This window comes from Geospiza fortis, unplaced genomic scaffold, assembly GCF_000277835.1.
Source record: "Geospiza fortis unplaced genomic scaffold, GeoFor_1.0 scaffold1, whole genome shotgun sequence".
In the NCBI taxonomy this organism is placed as follows: Eukaryota; Metazoa; Chordata; class Aves; order Passeriformes; family Thraupidae; genus Geospiza; species Geospiza fortis.
In genome coordinates, this window is record NW_005054320.1 from 2722080 (window position 1) to 2741307 (window position 19228).

Below are 19228 nucleotides of genomic sequence, written 5' to 3' on the forward strand. Positions count from 1 at the left end.
GGGTACTGCCTCCATGCCTTGAATGTGTTCAGTGTAATTCTCCTGAAAGAAATTAGGGACACAAGGAACAAAGTGACAACATGCAGAAGTGTACATGACATAAGTGGCAATCAAAAGACAACTTCTGTTTGAAGGGGGAAGTCAGATCTTGAAGATTTGTCCTTTCTGCTGTTAGTCAGGGCTGTCACATGTTAAACATCTACATGCAGACCATTTCATTGAAATGTCAATCATGCTGGGGAAGAATAACATATTGCCCTTTTCTATTCCTCTCCACCAAGAATTCTGCTCTTCTCTCTGACAGGATTCATTAGCTGGTGTTGGCTTAGCACTCTAAAGATGAAAGAGGTTTTCTGAAGAATAAATAGGGCCTCTGAAAGAAGTCTCTTTAAGAAAAATGCAGGCTCATTTGGTCCAAACCAACCCCCTGGGAGTGCAGGCAGCTGGGCTCACTGGGCTCCAATCCTTACCTGATTTTAATCATCCCATCAAAGGTGCCCTTGCCCTGGTTCCCATACAGGCAGTAGGGAACCACAGTCCTGTCTAAAGAAGAGTTTGTTATGGCAAGGTCTGAACTGCCTTTTGCAAGTCAAGAAAGAGATAAAGAAGAATGTCAGGTGATTATGCTCCTAATAAGAGGTCATATATAGAATGAATCCAGTCTCTTCCTGGGTCTGACTTTCCCTAGTTCCTCCAGTTTGCTGGCTTGTTAATGCTAAACTGTGCACTATTCAGACCTTACTGACACAGCAAGTTAGAACAGGTTTGCTCTACCACATAAGAGATGAATTTAATTTTATTCTTCCTCTCAGGTGCTGCAGATCCTGTTGGGGCTTTGCACAGGCACAGCCTATTCATGACTGCATGCAGCTACCATGCTTCCATGATGAGGCAGGTGAACAGACTTCTGTTCTCTGCTGAACTTTGACAGTAGTTTTTTCTTCCTGCTAGAATGCATTTTATGGGACAAGGAGTGGACTGGGTGTGTCCAGCTCCAATCATGATTGGTAGAAGTGACTGCTCTAGTTTTTGCTGCCAAGTCAGGCTGGTGATGGCATAAATATAAAGACTCCTTAAGAAGGATTTCTAGTTGATCAACTTTGGATTTGTGAACTAAATCATCTGCTGTGGACAAAAAAGTACTATGTAATTCCTACACAATCATTTGGCTTGCTATAATTGTACTTAAAGATTTTCCTAAGGCAGCTTGTAGTGGAAACCGCATGGCCAGATCTGCTAATCAGCTTAGAAAGTTTCAGCTTCTTATCCTTACTTAGGCTTTCACTGTATTCTCTTTTTTTTTCAGATTTAGAAGTCCTGTGAAGGGTGCCATTACACTTTCTTTTCCAAGCTGCATGGAAACTTAGCATAAACCTCTGCCAATGCTGTCTGTGTGTATCACAAAAGCAAAACACCAGCAGTACAGAACTTGTTCCATGTGTTCCTGGGGACAAGGTGACCTGTCAAAAAGTAGCCCCTAAAATAATCTACAGAGTATATTAAACTAAAGTAAAAAGAAGTGCTAGTAAGGGTATGCACTCACTTGTTACTGTGTTCAGCAGCAATCTTCAGCCTCTCCCATAAGGCCCTTTTTTCCTCGATGGTATGCTCAAACCATGCCCAGAAGCACTTCCTCATGAGACAGACTATGCGGAAGGTACTCGCTCTCTCCTCCTGAGCAGAGAGATAATCCTTGTACTGGGGAGGAGGACAAAGAAACAGGTGAGAATGGCTTTTTTTCTTCTTTTCTCTCTCAACCTCTGGCCCAATAAATAAAACAGTGCTGAGACTGTGGTAGTGAAGGGTGGTGGGCACAGGAGCGGAGGAAAATCAACAGGGAGCAGGCTGAGACAGCAGATTGTGGAGGAGCAGTGTGTAAGAGAAAATTCTGTGTGGAAGAGAGTGATGGAGAGTGAGAAGTTGAGAGAAGGTCTTTGAAAGAGGGAATAATGTTGCTGAAATGGGGAGATAGCATTAACTTGGCAAAGGCTGTGCTACAGGTGAGTGAATTGGCACTGTGGTTACAGGAAAGTGTGGCAGCAGCCAGCCCTCTTGGTATCATTTCTCCACTGTGGTGCAGGCCAACCTTTAGCCAGTTCTTGAAGCCCCATCTCAGTAACATATGGGAATAGAAGTCCTCAGCCCGAGATATCTTCTCCTTGAGACTCTGCTGGGCATCCTGCAGCCAAGTCATCAGGCATTTCCTCTGCAGGCCCAAGCTGTGGTGCCTTTGTGCCACCTTAAGTGAAGACAGCAGAGACAGCAGCTGGTTACCTGAACTGGTGACTACCTAAGTATAAAGCCACAGAAAATTGAGTGCACTAGAAAATCATCTCAGCTTTTTTGGGGCCGCCCAAATTCAGATTTCTGACAGCTGGAATAACTTAAGAGGATCCAACCAAGAGGGGTCAGCATAAGGAACAAGACTAGTCTCTCTACCAGGCCACTGCTGCATCACTTGTAGAGAATACACTTTTGAATGAGATGCTCAGTTTAACTGATTGTGAAAGCGGCAGAGGCATGGCCTGTAACAGCTTTGTCCAAGCCTGTCCATAATGCTGACCAGCAGGGTGGACATACGGAACAGCTTGCATCCATCTACTTCTTCCCAGCTGGAGGCCTATGTGCACTTGGTCAACTACTGTGAATAGCTCCAGTTCCAGTGACTTAAATGGAAGCTTTCCAACTCAGCCCTGGGCTCTGGCTGGATTTTCAGGATACAGCTGAGTGTTACCAGTCTCTCCCTGATAGGGGATGCTGACTCAGGCATGTGCGGAAATGTTTTTTTAGCAATATTCCTGCATCGAGGTCTCAGAAGCTGCCACTCGCTGTTCTGCACTCAGGATAGGGCCAGGATAGAATAGATTGTTGGATTATCACCGGTAGTGTCCTGCCACTAGCAGTGGCCAACTCTGTACCAGCAACTTCATAGAGAGTGAAAGCCCTGATGATAGGCTGGGGTTAACTCCTGCAGCTAAAGTTGCTTGGTGGTATCTCACTGATAAGCTTTGCTGTGGAGTAAGAAAACTGGCAGGCGCATGTCATATGACTTGAAATTTTTTTTTGCTGTTTAATCCTGTTTAATCAGCTATAAATGAGGATGCCATCCCTGCAGGTTTTTAATGGCTTTTCATGATTATTGTCAGATGGGCTGATTTAAAAACTAATATAAGGCAGGGTATGCAGGGAGAATTTTGCTTTTTCCATCTCTACCTGGCCTAAAAGCCTATTAAGGCTTCTGCTAAGTGCTGCATCTACTTTTTCCCTTCCTCCTATGGCATCAGTCATTTCCTTTACCCTCAGCACTTACCACTAGGTTTTCCTTGGCTTGCTCCCTCAGCCTTTTCCATGGCACTATTCCTAGCTTTCTGAGAAGGACCTCCTCATAGTGATCTCTAGCCTTTTTCTGGAGGTGCTGCTCTTTCTCCAGCCTTCTCTGCTTCTCCAGTTCTTTCTGCAATACAAAAAGCAGCAGTTTTAATTCCCTCAGGACGAAGGGGATATTAAGCAATGGCAATAGATTATCATATTGGAGCTGGAGGTTCTGACTTGACAGGAATTAGGGATTTGCATCAGCTTTAGCACTGCAGACCAGACATGACCCCATGCAGTAGAACTGTGTCCTAAAGCATCTGTCTTCTCCTGGGAGATGATGGTATTCCTGGACACTCCCTTGGGCTGTGTCTCAGCACTGCAGTTTGGAGTTACTGTAACAGACATGTCACCTGTGGCTACCACAACTGCTGATGTAGCAGGAACCTTCTTTGACATCCAAAACATGTCCAAAAATTATTCTGAGTTTATGCATGGACCCTACCACTTAATCTAGCCTAAACAGCAGGGGAGGGATGTGGGTATTTCATAACTGTGTAACACTACTTTTGACTGATACTCAGGAATGAAGGTCAAATGTTCTAAAACACTCAGTCCAAGTAGAACAGTAGATGTAGGTTGAATTCCTGTAGGATTTTAAATGCGCTATTTGGGTTATTAGGAGAACTCATTTCCAAGTAACAATAATGAAGTGCAGCTATTCCTAGGTTAGCTCCAAGAGGAAAAGGTGCCCTTGATATAACTGTCAGGCTCGTTTACTTCTGAATCATGTGTTTGTCACTGGTATCACTGCGTGCATTGGAGGGGTGACAAGAGTGGAAGGAATCTGAGAGTAGACTGAACATGCTGCCACTGTGAGGGACTTATGTGGCTGTATTTCAGCAGAGAATGTCCAGCAGCTGGGACCTCTAGTCCTGCTGAGGAGACAGACAGCATATACTTCATAGCACATTTGGGACACAGCCCTTCCCCTCACACTGCCAGAAAGAGGGCAGTCTGTGAGTCTGTATTGTGGGTGCTGTGCTGGGGAACTCTGCTCTACCAACGAAGACCTTCATTTCACATTACTCTGGCTGCTGACTGAGTACCAGTGGGTATTGGATCTTCTTCCCTATCCCTGCTAAAGGGGAAGAAACATGTGAGGCATTTGGTCACCAGCTTCTGCTGCCTTCTCTCCTCCCGGCGTTTTTCCCGCTGTGCTTCCTTTTCCTCAGCTTCCTTCCTCTGTCGTGCTTCCTCTTCAGCCTTCAGCTGGGCCTTGAAATGGAGAAAGGTGAAATTCAATTTGTTTCATGTGACCTTTTCCATGAACACAGATCTTTAAACTTTCCTAGTATTCCTCTAATAATGACCAGCACCTGAAACTTCAGCAGGTGAGGTTTCACATACTAGACATGACCCGTGCTCAAGAGTGAACTGTGGAAAGGACAGGGAGGAGGGGCTGTCCTTTCTACTGCCTAGATGCATATCTATCTATCTATCTATCTATCTATCTATCTATCTATCTATCTATCTATCTATCTATCTATTTTTGCCCTAAGTTATAGTATTCCTCAAAAAAAATGTAAACCATACACCAAGTCATTTATTGAGAACTTGATTACTAAAGTCAGTTCTGAATCCCTAGGCTCTGCTCTCAAGTTTCATTTCCACATGCAAAGCAGCATTACAGGTACCCAAACATGTCTTTCCCCAGACACTGAAGATCACACTTTCTAATCCTAATGCAATTTACTAGTAATATTTTCAGTAACAGTTTAATACCCTGACTTGAAGAAGACTCCTCTGTTGGATGTGTACCACAGAATTTGTATATTAACTATACAAACCTTGTCAGTATCTTCCCTCTTCAGCAGAGATTTGCCACAAATATGCAGATTTTTACTAGGTGAGACTGCATGTCCTCAAGCGGCATGTGACCAGAGAGGAAAGGCAGGGAGGGGAACCCCACCACTGCCAGGTCCCATCAAGTGGATCTCTGGGTGCACTTCCACCCTTACCATTCTCAGCAAAGACAAGCTACAGTCATGGGGTAGGTGAAAAAAAGTGTTTGGGGGTGGTAAGGGAGGCTGTTTCTAGAACTGCAACTTCAAGATGAAGTATCTGTCTATGCTACAGGAGGGCTGGTGCTGCAAAAACAGCAGTAATTACTTCTTTTGGTATGTGATGCATATTTGCTTTCTCACAAGTCATAAAACTCTTGCTTTGAATAAAGGGCCTTTTCTCAGTCCCTGACTCTGGGGTTAAATCAATATTTCTTGTAACTGGAATCATGTGAAACACTTTGTTTCATTTTCTGCTTCCCTTACCAATTTCTCCTCTGCTTTTCGTTGTTTGGCTTCTTCTATTTTCTTCTTCTGTTCTGCCCGCTGAATTGCTCTCTCCTCCATCCCTACAGAAACAAAGGACATAAGGCTTAGTGGAAATGAGCTATGGTGTAATGGCAGAAGTTTGGTGAACAATGATGCATCACTCTAAGCCATGCCCCCACTGCCCTGGCAATGCCAGCACAAAGGGACTTGCTTCCTGCTGGCCCTTGCAGCTGGCAGTGTCATCAACAAGGGACCTTTAAACGTTTGTGAGATGACTCAGGACCACGGCAATTACATTCTCTCCACCCTCCTTGGTTGACAGTCACAACCGTGAGGCTCAGTTATGAAAGAACGGCGTTCAGAGGGTTTGTCCCTCCCTGCCTTGCCTGAGGCTCAGGGCACATGATTTAGCAGCAATTGCTCTGAGGTCTCCAGTAAGCTCTAACTGCTTATTTGAAAGCAATTTCATGACAGCATCACTGTCACAGGGACATACAGGTACTTCGTCCCACTAGTAAGAAACTACTGCTTAATGCTTCTTTTGGAAGATAAATTGCAATGGAGTGATCTTGCTGGCCATCAGCAAAGGTGTTACACACAGAACATGCAGAGGAGTTGGGAACCTGTGCTTGCTTCCTCTGCAGCTGCAAACAAAGCACAAGCTGGAGCAATCAATAACTGGGAGGCACTGAAGTGTTTTGACCACAGTATGTTTCCTCAGATTCTTTTCTCCTCTCAGCTGTCCCAGGATTCTCAGCCAAGGGAAAACTATTCAGTGATAACTTGTTCACTGAATTTTTTCGGGATCTTTAAACACAACTACTTGAATGCTCTGAAAAATACGTTTTCTGTCTCTAAGGTGTGCAGAGTTCAAGGCAAATCAGGGTGAATGATGGCTTGGACTAGGTAGCATTGGAGATGAACACAGGTAGTAAAAGACAACTATTAATGCCCAACTGTCATGGTCAAAAAGGTCTGCTGATCCCAAACTATTGAAACATCACAATGATTATATTCCAGACAACTTTTCATGAAGACTGACACTAGCCTGCATTGATACAGAAGAACGTGACCTAGGGATATAACAAAACCCTGATTCTAGTTTACTGATGAAAAGGCTACGTTGCATGTTTATTGTGTGCCAGTGTGGCCAGAGAAGGGGAGATATCTTACAAAAGGCAAGGATCTGGAGTTCCTTTCTGTGCTGGCTATTGCTGTCTCACAAAACCTTGGCTAGGCACTTAATTCCCTCTGAAGTCTCAACACCTCTGTCAAAGTTGGATGAAAATGACTGGCTAGTGTAAGTGTTACTTGGATGCATAACGAAGGGAATGAGACTGATGGCAAAAAAACCTGTACAGTTTCTCTGAGTCTTGTCATGGCAGAGGCAACCACATGTGTTGCAACAACTGCCACAACAGTGTACTAAGTGTGGGCATGAGGGGTTTGCAGTGTCCCAGGTTTTACAGATGCCTGACTCAGACAAGAAAACAACTCACCCTCTCCTCTCACAGCACTTGTTAGACTGAGAAAGAAAGTGCAGAATATCATATCATCAACCAGCAAAGTTGAGGCAAATACAGACATTTCCATACCAGCTGTTGAGAAAAGTGGTCTGGAATGGTGTTTGCTATCTAGAACAATACCTTTCAGTATGGGATGAGGTGAGGTCAGCTGGCTGGAAGGCCTCCTGCCTTGCATGGTGGCCCTTGTGTTGTTTGGCCCATGAGAATCAGATAGGCTATGAAAGAAAAAGAGTAAGGAGATTCTTCAGTGAATGTGGTCAAACTATGTCTCACACCTACCACCTATGGCGTTGTAGTTTCTGTTCTCCATTGTGCTGCACGATCCCCAATACACTTTTCTTTTGCTTGAAATGGGACTGATGATGCACCCTTGCAATGGAACTGAGTTCCAGGGCTCCTGCATGGTCTGAAATAAGGGAGGATGATGCTCTTTTTTTTCATAACTAAACAGATCCCTGCTGCTACTATGGGTGACACTGGTGTTGCTGTTTCTAAGTAGATCCTGCATGGATCATCTGATATTGAGCCAGTGCAGGGAGGGAGAAGGACAGAGAACTGTGGCCAGTCTGATACTTCCTTTGAGGCTAAGTCACAGCTGAGAGAAACAGCAGACAGCACTAGCATGACTGAAATATACCTGGCAAATGCTGGCTCAACTTGAGTGGGATTGAGACATGACGACTAACTGACCCTGCTTTATGGAGGGTATATACCTCAAAGGGGTTGTATTCTTGCATCTGGATTCTTTTTTCTCCGTGGATTGAGAAACAGAACTGTTGAATGTCTGGGTTATAGCCATAGCTTGTGCTCCCTCTTCTTTATCTCTGCTCAGCTTCTGATTTTCCTGCAGTTTACGAATCAGCTCTTGCTGTTTCTGAAGCTGCTGCCTCTGCTCCTCAATCACACGTTGCTGGAAGGCGTGACGATGCTCAAATCGACTACCATAAGCAGATGTCTTTGGACTGGGTGCCTGAAACTGCTGGAGGACTGTGGCCATTTGATTCCTGTACATAGCCTCATCCTGGGCACTCAGGGCTGCATGTTTAATGGTAATCTCCCAGGCAAATTTGGGATTTCTGCAGAAATGAGATGTGTGAACGATATCCCAACAAGACTGGTCTCTGGTCTGATCAGGCTCTTTCTGTATGAGGCAAGTTTCAGTTGGCTAGGGGAAAAACCAAAAGAAATGAGGAAAAATTGGCACTGATTAAAACCAAGCACTCTTCTGCCCTTCCTGCATAGTGTTTTTTTTAATGCAAATCTAGTGAGACGCCTGAGAAGTAGGGTAATCTCAGCTATGCAATCCTTATCCAGTCAGGCCAGAGGGGCCCCATTATGCACAAAGTGGAGGCTGTGGGAAAGAACTCTTAAGAAGCTGCGTGCCATTTCACCAGGAGGAATAAATCCTGATTAGACAAGAGCTTTAGCAGGAATACATCCTGACTATTTTGTTATGGAGCATGTCTTAGGACAGCTCATTTCGCAGGAATTAGCACACTCCCTTTTGGACTGTGTTGTCCCTGCTCAGAGCTCAGATGGAGAATAAAATTAAAACCAGTTGTTGAAGTGATCTACACAGCTGATCTACTGAACAGTCCCCCTTTTAAATGGAAGAGAAGTCTACGAGGTCCTGCTTCCTTATGCCGCTTTTCCAGCTTTGATAAATGTTACCACAAAACAGGTGCACAGTGGGGAATGAGGCTGCACCTTTCTGACACATGGTCATTCTCTGAGGACGCATCAGCTATAAGGTCTGCTTTCTGATTCCTAGGTCAAACCCTAAATTCAGTCCCATTCCTTGAGCACAAATTTTACCAGTGCAGTAGAAGAAAAATACATGCCTACTAGGATAGTATAAGCACTGGAAGGATCAACATTTGCTTACACTTAAGCAAACAGAAAGCTTGACCTGCAATATGTGTGCTTGAGCTCTAATACTGACATTAGAGCACTGACGTGGTACAGGTTTCATAGACAGAAGGGAAGGTGGGGATCCAACCTAACAAATGACAATTTAAGGAAGCAACCTCTGATTGTCCTCTCTTACCTCCCTGTGATGTGCATTATCCTGAAACAGCCAGTGACAACCTTTTTTTTCCTCCATAGTTAAAAGCAGGAATAGTGCACTGGCATGAAAAATATCTCTTGTCATGCAGTCAAGTTATTCTTTTTAAGTCTAAACTGGCATCAAAGATGAAACTAATCTCTCAGTAAAAGTGATCTGGGGGTGGGATGCTCATTGCAACTCAGAGTACATGAAGGGTTGTTCTTTGGCAGCACTAGAGATTATTTTTAAAACTTATCCATTGTCCTTCCCCTTTGCCTCTGATTTTTAGACTTCTCTCCTGAACAGTTGCAGGTAGGTATTTGGGGGTCATCCTGGGAAAGCAGCTTTCCTCTGAGACAATGTACTTTTTATTTCAGACTGCATAAAGTAAGTACTTTCTAAAAGTACTGCTATGCCAATAGGCAAAACTACATGAGAAAGATTTACCTTGTCTTGCTGTAAATCTTGATGATGATTAACTTCTGCTGTTCCAGGCTTGTTAACCTCCAGTGGCCTGTCCCCACCTGTCCCCAGTGATATAGCCTCCAGCAGCTGTCGCATCTTTCTCTTTGTCTGCTCCCTCTTCATCTGCAGTTCTCGTTTTTCCGTCTCTGCTTGGCTCCAGCACTGCCAGGCCAGAAAGCAGCAGCGCAGGAGGCGTCGCTGGTTGTGCTCCACAGCCAGTTGGGTTTTCCTGAATGAGAAAGAGTTTGTGTTATGGCAGAAGTGAGGCTTCTGCCCAGGCACAAAGCCACATCATTTCCTCAGTCTTTTTGCTGCTTAACTCTGAAGGCCCTCTGAAGTTGTACAGAGCTCCTCCAAGGAGGAGTGGGAGGGCAGAAAGGACGCCTGCTATTCCGAATTAAGTTTCACTAGTTCACACTTTGCAATTTCCTGTGGCATCTCTGGGATGCAGGACAGCTGCATGTTCCCTGGCCAGCAGCATATGGCAAAGTGACAGTGTCTCACCACTGCAGCCTGCCAGACACCTGCAAAGGGAAGTATTTTCTCTGGATGATAGGGAATTCATCCAACAGCCTCCTTAGTGAAAGGCACTGGCCAAAATCATCTCTGTTATACATCTACTGAAACAGCAAATATATTAATCAGGAATAAATTTGGCAACGCAGATTCTCTGGAGTCCAGAGCAAGCCGGGGGGGTTTCTAGGAAAGACACCTACAGGGACTGAGACATAGGCTTGTTGAAAAGTGCTAAAGCTCTTGTTTGTATCTGTCCTCCTTTTCATCTGTGCCACAAAGCCTCTGGCAGCCTGCAGGCAGTACAGCAATTTTCTCAAAAAGCTGCTGTTTCCCTCCTGCTGAATAACTGACAAGCTTCTTTTACAGTCCCTGATCACTGCTCTGTCCAAGTACGGCTGCAGTAGGAGGAATTCCACAGTAAAGGGTCACTACCTGTTTTGATCTTGGAGATGAACTTCCAATTGCTCTGTCTCCTGCTCTACTTTCTGGGCCCAAGTATAGTTTCTCCAAGCTCGCAGGGCCTTCAGCTGGCATCTCCAGTCAGCAAGGGCTCTGGCTTTTCCCATTTTAATTCTATGCTCCAGAATTACTTTCAGCCAAGCAGAGAAATGTCGCTGCAAGCACTGCATGGGAGAGTTTCAGAAAACCAATGAGAAAGATACAACCTGTCACACAAATACCGATCCTCTCTGCCTTTGTCTATTCTGGCTTTCCTTTTTGAGAGTCTTTTTAGAATCCTCATTTTCAACAATTATCTTGAGGATTAAAAAAAAGTATTGCAGAGCATATGCAGGTCTTCTACAAAAAGCAGAAAGGGTCTAGAAAGAGACATCATATCAAGGGGCTCTATGCTTTGGAGTGAAATGCACTTAGTTTACCAAGTATAGAGGAATGAAATGGGTGAGGAACATAAAATTTCTAGGGACGGAAAATATTTTCTAATCTAGAAAGTGTCTAAAATGCTACAGGTAAGAACACATCTGTGAGTAACAGCTGCATTTAAAAAAAAAAGAATTTTTAACTTAGACAAAAATCAAGACATTTCCTAGAGTGAATTTATGACACAGCCTCAGCTCATCCTCATTCCAGCAGGAAGCCAAACCTTTCCCCTATTGTGTAATTAGACTTGCTGCCTTTGGGAGTAATTTACATTGTACAGAGCAGCAATTTGCTGTCTAATCTACCCCATAATTCTAGTCCTGTCATTGCAGACACTGTTCATTTTGATCCTCCAAGTGAGTCAACTTACAGGACTCTGCTGTTCCCCTTTTGTCATAGTGCCTTGTGTTAATTGCATTCCTCTCTCGGTGAGATCTTCAAATGGAGACTTACAAAAAGTCAATGCATTAGCTGTTTTTTTCTGCTTTAGGAAAGTAATCAAAATGTCACTATTGCTTAGCTCAGCCAAGCTGTGTCTTCTTACATTATGCCAATCCTGAATTGTTCTGTGGTTTCATTCAGGCTTATCTTCACAGCTCAGACTGTGCTGGAGAGAGGTTGTATACTGCTAAATAGCAGCCAAGCCAAAATCCAGCAGATGGATTGAGCTGTGAGAAGAATCGCCATAAAATCTACAGGATTCTTCTGCTGAAAAAACCCCTAGATGTAGATATATAGACATCAACGATGACGACTGATCTATTAATTGAAAACATTATGGGATGGATGGCATTCATACCTGCACTCAGGAAATTTACTTCCTTTGCTGAGAGTGCTGAGATAATACAAAATTATTCAGTACTACTAGATCACTCTTTGGTTGTTAATATTTCATACACATTTAACCCAGAGCTGACCACAGTATCAGAATAATGAAGGTGAAACAAAGGGGTTCCTTATTTAAGTTTGTTTGCATCAAAAGAGCTATTGCAGTAACACAAAAGATCCTACTGCACCCAGTGGAAGGGATCCTTGAGGAACCTGTTACTGTGGATGTGCTGGCATGCATCAACTCTCAGAACCATTGCTCAAAATTCATCCCAGGCTGCAGCATTTCTCTTTCCTTTCCCTGCTCCCGAACTAGAGGGTGCAAGGCAATCTTTAAAATATCTTCCCATGCGCACAATAAGGGCTTCTTAGACCTTTTTTCTGCCACTTTCGCCTTTTATTTCCCTCCTTGAGGGAAAATAAATCTCACTTCACTTCCTTCTCTGTGTATCTCCTTATTTCTTGACTGCAGAACCCTTTATGGTCTTATCTGTCTTGAGAGCCATGTCTTTTCCACAATTCTTAGTGAAATGGCCCACTGAATACACTTGAGGCTCAGGTCCAGTGGGGTCAGCACCTCAGGATTTCTTGCTCCTTGTCTTATAAGACACTTTTGGCCCTGCTTTCCTATTTTCCTGGTATCAGGAAGTCTTTGAAAAGGCAAAAAATTCTGTATAACCAGGACTTTTTACTTCAGGCTTGCAAATGGTAGTCAAGGGCAGGTAGATCAGTCTCAGATAAAGAAAGGTGATGCTCACTCTCTGCTTACTGGTGTGAATCCTGCGAAGCAACTCCTGAGTTTTCCTCTGTTTCTCCTCTCCTTGCTCTTCTCTCTTCAGGGGTGGTGACACAGCAGACACCTCCTGCATTGACAGCTGAGTTTTTTCTTGTCTCTTCTCCTCCCTGCAAAGTGAACAAACACACAGATCTAATATCACGATATACAATCTAATACCTTCTCTTTTTGGCCAATTGTAAGAGAACCACCTCTACAGCTTAGAAATTTGCTGATTATTTTAACTCGGCCTTCTTAAAAACCACCTCTGTAATGGTTTGGGGTCCCAGAGATTAAACAGTCCAGTGCATTTCCTAAATATAGAAGGCAGAAGAAAATAGTAAATTATTTCAGTAAATATTTCATTAAAGCATTTGTATAAGAAGATTTAGGATTTCAGGGCTGCCTAAGTAAATAAATGGCATCCCTAAAAGGGACATCTCTGTGACAATCCAAGCTCAGCAGAATAAAAAAAATGTCTCTGCAGAATTCTCAGCCAAGACACAGACTTTTTTCTTTTATTTTTTTTCTGTGTACTGGCTTTCATGTGGCATTAGATGCTGACAAGACTGGATGTAGTCACAGAGTTGGTGGAGAGAATGCACAGTGGTGCAAACACACTGCTACTTTATGATTCAGTGCATATACTGTAATAATGGCTGAGGGGAGGATAACACTATCCTTAGCACACCTTCCCACTCAAGAAAAACTCTGCCACTGATGCTGGTAACAGAGGACTAAAAGGTTTTGGGAGAGTCCAAAGTCAGCAACAACTGTTTTGCTAGGATCATCACTGCTCCTATATTTAACAAAAGGACCTTTTAAGTGGTTTTCATCTCTCCACACCCTCCACACCCTTCCTTACATTCTCCAAACTTTTGCCACGGTGTACTTCTTCTCAGCCATTTCCTTTCTCAGCTTCACTATTTCCCTCTGGATCTCCTCTTCCTCCTTCTTAGCCTGCAGGGCCTTCCTTCTGTCCTCCTCCTGTGCTTGGAGCCTGGCCTCAGAGAGAATTGCTTTCTTCAAGGACTCTTCTTGTCTCTGAAGCTCTAAAGCCTTCTGATGCCTCATTCGGTTTTCTTTCACCTGGGCAGGGGACAATTGGCAAAAGTCAAAGCAAACAGCAAAGGCTGAAGAATTTGAAGTTCACTGTACACTGCCAGGGTGGGTCACAATCCACCTTTCACATTAAGCAAGAAACCTTATCCATAGCAGGCGCTGACTGGAGAGACTGTGTTCTTGACCAGCAAAACACTCCATGTGAGAGAGTGAAGGTAAATCAGTATTCCTTAATGGGAGCAAACTCAGAACTGACAGCTGTGGTAGCTCTTCCTGTCAGTCTTCAGAAAAAGGAGGAAAACCTGAACAGTTTTAGTGAAAGCTGACTATGCAAGCTACTGCTGAATGGCTGATGTGCACATGGGAATGCAGTAAAGTTTTAGCTGAACTCTGGAAGAGTATCTTTGGGTAGTTGCTTCCAAGTTAGAGATTATTGCAGGCTCTGAGAGAATACTGGGGAGATATCACTGAGCATTTACTCTAATCCTATAATCCTCCACCTTATTCCTTTTAGCTGAGCTGCCTTGTCTGCTCACCTGCTTGTGTCTGAGCTCCATGATTATTCGTGGATCTGAAAGTTTGTTTTTTTCCTTGATCTCTTCAAGTCTAAGATGTTTCGCTATCCCACAGTTCACAGCTTCACTCTGCAAAAGATGCTGGAGGTATTTCTGGACAGAGGAACTTTCCATTTCACATTCCAGATAGCTGCACAAGTCTGAAATGAGAAATTCAGATTATCTCAGGCTAGTCTGAAATGAATAAACCCTTCTGTCTCAGATCACAAAGCCTAATGTAATTAAAGGGATCACTTCCCCAGACTGTGAATGCATTTCTGATGAACGCAGACACACTGACTGCACTCCATTTATCCCCAGAGTCTTAATCAGTCTCCCACTGAACACGCTAGAGCAGAAACAATGTTTCATCCATTTTTTACTGTCTTGCCTCTGAGCATCTCAAATGGCTGTATAAACTTGACAGGCCTCAAAAATACCTGTTCACAAAAGAAAAAAGAAATCTCGTTTACAAAGGGAGACATTGAATGTTTATGAGTCACATTTATGCAGCCCTACAGCAAGATGCTGTAAAGATCTGGGGGAAAAATCATCACATTTAGTCTTGTTTCTACTGAGTCCACTGTCCTGGCCTCAAAACAACTGTTACCTTTCAGCCTTTCAGACAAACCATAAGACCTGACTGTGGCAGCAGCTCTGTGGCCACAGAGAGCAACAGACAACTTCCCCAGGCGTTTTCCTGGGGAAGACCATGAGAAGATCAGAGAAAAGAAGGAGAAACAAGTCTTATCTCCACTTGCTGCACCTGTTGTTGTGCACATGTGGAATGTGTTATGGAGATTGTTTACCAAAGGGTGATTTCTTAATTGGACACTGGATGGTGATTGGGGGGATTGACTAATTAGGTCAAAGCAGTATGGGACTGTCTGTAAGGGTTATGAGCTTCTCAATAAGTATAATATAGTATGGTAGAATAAAGTGATTGATCAGCCTTCTGCAATCATGGAGGCAATGCTAATTATTACCCAGCTGGGGGCCTGTGGTGACACTTGACCTCCTTCCCCAGCACAGCCTCAGAGAGGAAACCAGGACCTGCTCTGCAGTGCTCTCACCATCAAAGTGCTCATACTTTGGAGGGGCTGCAGAAGGCTCTTCCTGAAGGATGCAGTCAACTTCCTCTTCTCCATTGCTCAGCTCCAGTTGCAGTTGGGACTTCATCCAGGTACTAAGCAGCTCCTGGGCTACCATGAAGAAAGAGACTGATGACTTCACTTGCTTAAAAAAACCATATGGCTAAGTGTAAACTAGCAATAGTCTGGCTTAGTATTCTAGGAACGACTGAAATGTGATCTGCAGCAGGAAATGGAATAAAGCTAATAGTTCTGCTCTTATCTTCTTGATCTGTAAAAGAACAGGAAGAGAAGGTGGCAAATGTTTTCCCTGTTATGTATATCACAAATTAATTCTTCTCCATCTCATTTTTACTATGATTCTGCAGGCATTTAGATCACTTGTGATTATTTTCTAGCATTTATCAAGGAGATGGAATTCACATGAGGCATTTCATAATTTAGACAGCTTTTATATGTTTTACCACTGCACTTGCAGACATTTAGATGGTTTCCACATGTGCAGCCAAGGCTGTCATATGCTAAATTCAAAAGAACCACTGTTTGGACAAACTTTTGCTTCATGTGTACAGGTTAACCCTTTGCAAATACCACAGAAACAACTGGTGAGTCTAATTACAAATCCATCAGGTGGCAAACTTCACCTGGGACATAGGGTTAAGACTGCAGCTACAGGAATGCACTCATGATGGATGTGGTACTCCTCAGTGAGCTCAAACGCCTAATGAACAACTGGGTATGAAGTCCTGCAATGGACTGTTTGCATCTCCATTCTTTTCTGCAGAAAAATGAAAAAAATCCGTTTTCAGAATTTCTTCTCAAAAGCAAGGTCAGCTCATGGGTCTGTTGCTTAAAACAAACCAGCTGGCCTTGCTGCATGGGTGGCCAAGCGGCTCCTGAAGCAAGACACAGGGCTGTAAAGTGCAAGGCATCAGGAGCAGCCCCACGAGAAGCAGAACCATCCTCAGCCATCCGTGCGGTGAGGATGGACAAAGAGCCGGAATCCCAGCAGCCACTCCAGCGGGAGTCATGACACAGTGTGAGAGACACAGTCAATGGACAGGAGCAAGCAGCTGCTCCTCATATCCACTCCTAACACACAGTGAAGATGCTCCCTGGTGTTTCTAAGGCAATGAAGCCTTTTTCAAACTTTCTTTGAAAATAGTTTTTTGAAGAAAACATAAATCTAATGTTTGTTGTCCTTCAAATCACTTTTATTCTCTTTCATAATCTCTCCAGCCAGATCAGGAACATGGAAATATATCTGATAACAGAAAGAAGAGCAGAAAACAACTTGCCACTTGGGGTTACTTTTTTCACTGGGATTTGTGATCTTCTCGTACCTAGAGTAAAAGTCTTCTGGCACTCCTCTTTACAAAGTTGGCTTTGTGTAGTTACTACCATTACGTATTGTAATAATGGATTCCAGGTAAAAGAATTTCATTTGAGTTAGGAACAATTCTGAGGGACTGGTAGCTATAAAAAGGAAAATCCTAGCAGAAAAGGGCAAACAAAAATAATAAAGAAACATGAGGAAAGCAAGCAACCTTTCTACCAAAAGAAAGACAAGGCTCTTTACCACAGCAAAGACAGCTCCTTTGGAGCCATTGACTGTATAATGCATTCAGACAGGGCACTGTAAGCAGGTAAGTGTATTCCACGCTGTCAGCTGAACTCTTGATGATGACAAGTGAAAAAGCTGACTTCCTGGACTGAAGTGGATGCTCTTAAGATGTGTCATCATGTTGTTCTGTAATGCTCACTTTTGATTCTTAAAAGAATGGTTAACTCAGTTCTTAAAATACTGTCTCCTATCAGCTTTTTACACTGCAGACATACTTCTAGCACTGATGGGTAATAATCTCCCTCATTTTTGTTTTTTAAACCTACCACAGGTATACTTTAAAACTTCAGCAAGCACTTTTGGTTGCAGGCTTTACAAAAGAAATATTTATTTAGGTAACTAGTAAGGAAAATTTTGCATGGGAATCAAAACAAAACCAAACTGTTATTCATAGATGTGAAATTTACACAGAGCAACTCCATTTCCAGAACTAATCTGCTATCATAAATATGTCAGGTGATTTCACCTGGTTTCCTGCAGCGCACTAACTTGGTTTTGACCATACAGTGTATCTCCAAGGGCAGTTCTTATCCTTGTCTTGACTTGGTATCTCCAGGAGACAGATAGTTTATCCTTCTCTCAGGTATGCCCTTTAAGATCTGCCTTGAAGTCCAGCAACTGATCCTTCTTATGCCTTTCTCCATTAGATGAAAGACATCTTACTATCAACTGTTTCTTGTGAACTCAAGCTTTGCAAGAGCCTGTTCAGGTCAGAACCGCAAAGCTGGATCAAGAACAATTCATTTTAGGCATCTTGTGGCAAGCAGAATTTTACCTTACCTTCCTCACAGGCCTCACGATGAACTTGCAGCCGTTCTGCAGTTTCCAAACTTGTCACAGGGCCCCAAGGCCTCTGTGGACACCTTGACTTTTGAAGGGAAAAAGCTTCAGAGACAGCATACTCAGAGGCTTGGTCCACTCTCTTAAATTAAAGAAAGGTAAACATTTCTAAGGATATTCATTTTTATGCTTCCTATATCCACATTTTTCCTCCAGAGAGCAAACATCAGTGGGAATGTAACATAAAAGCATGTTATAAAGGAATAGATTGTTTCTGAAATGCATTTCTACAACTGTTTGATTGCATAAACTGGACTTAAGAAGTCATTAGGCAATAAACAGTCATTTGGCAATTAGTGCCACACACAGAGACTGGAGAACACAGAGAGAATAGAAACACGCAGCCCCCAGGGGCTGGAGGGAGACTTGCTGAGCTAGTGCCCAGCAACCAGCAACTATGAAATTTGATATCAGCTTTTTGTCATAGCCAGGCTGAGAGAATACCCGTCCCATATTCATCTTTCTGAAATGTTAATGGTCCTGACATTTCACTGGGTTTTCACAAGTAACACCTATGCCCCAGACAGTCCAGATTTCTGAACTCCTTCCCTCTGTGCTGCTGCCAGAGGCCCAGGATACTGCCTGAGGAAGCAGATACACACTCCTACCTGCCACAAGAAGCAGGCTGAAGGTTGAGAGCATGGGTGTGCCCAAGGAAGCAAAACAAATGGAACCTCACCCTAGAATTCATTTTCTTTGATGTCAGGTGGTTGCAGGTGCAGGACATAGCGCTTTGGGGTAAATCTCTTGTATTACTTGCCAAAAAGATCTGCAGCACTCCTCAACAGCAAGTTTTTTGTGTTGAGTTTTATGCATAGCAACAAAACACCTTATTCTTCATAGCGTTTGGATTAGAAGGTACCTTTACATATAGTCCAGCCTCCCTGGCATGAGCAGGGACATCTTTGATAACACCAAATTGAATGGGACTATTGCTCTACTTGAGGGCAGGAAGGCTCTGCAGAAGGGTCTGGACAGGCTGGATTGATGGGCCAAGGCCAACTGCATGAAGTTCAACAAGGTCAAGGGCCAGGTCCTGCACTGGGGTCACAACAACCCCAGGCAGCACCACAGGATGAGGGAAGAGTGGCTGGAAAGCTGCCTGGCAGAAAAGGACCTGTGGGTGCTGGTGACAGCAGCTGAACATGAGCCAGCAGTGTGTCCAGGTGGCCATGAAGGCCAATGGATCCTGACCTGTACCAGCAATAGTGTGGCCAGCAGGACCAGGGCAGGGATTGTGCCTCTGTACTCAGCACTGGTGAGGCTGCGTTGAGTCCTGTGTCCAGTTCTGGGTCCTTAAATTCAGGAGAGACACTGAAGTGTCTATTCAGAAGTCAAAGCTGCTGAAGGGTCTAGAGGAGCAGCTGAGGGAACTA

General features: G+C 43.7%; 1 protein-coding gene across 2 annotated transcripts in view; it reads right to left on the reverse strand.

The window, feature by feature from the left end:
- CCDC191 (coiled-coil domain containing 191) overlaps nt 1-17920 on the reverse strand; it is a 19169-nt gene extending 1249 nt beyond the window's left edge. Inside the window, exons 1-15 of one of the 2 annotated variants that reach the window (XM_005420546.3) lie at nt 17793-17914; nt 15371-15499; nt 14280-14458; nt 13547-13770; nt 12665-12809; nt 10632-10822; nt 9666-9912; nt 7885-8336; nt 7292-7386; nt 5643-5725; nt 4489-4590; nt 3311-3454; nt 2087-2239; nt 1544-1698; nt 1-42 (exon numbers count right to left, since the gene is read on the reverse strand). The exon at nt 1-42 is cut by the window's left edge and continues 1249 nt beyond it. In XM_005420546.3, the coding sequence (XP_005420603.2) occupies nt 1-42; nt 1544-1698; nt 2087-2239; nt 3311-3454; nt 4489-4590; nt 5643-5725; nt 7292-7386; nt 7885-8336; nt 9666-9912; nt 10632-10822; nt 12665-12809; nt 13547-13770; nt 14280-14458; nt 15371-15476 (2318 nt within the window). In that variant the 5' untranslated portion in view covers nt 15477-15499; nt 17793-17914. Of the gene's footprint in view, nt 43-1543; nt 2240-3310; nt 3455-4488; nt 4591-5642; nt 5726-7291; nt 7387-7884; nt 8337-9665; nt 9913-10631; nt 10823-12664; nt 12810-13546; nt 13771-14279; nt 14459-15370; nt 15500-17792 lie in introns of those variants that run through there. The other variant, XM_031056692.1, reaches the window with a different exon arrangement.
- Nucleotides 17921-19228: the final 1308 nt, after the last annotated feature.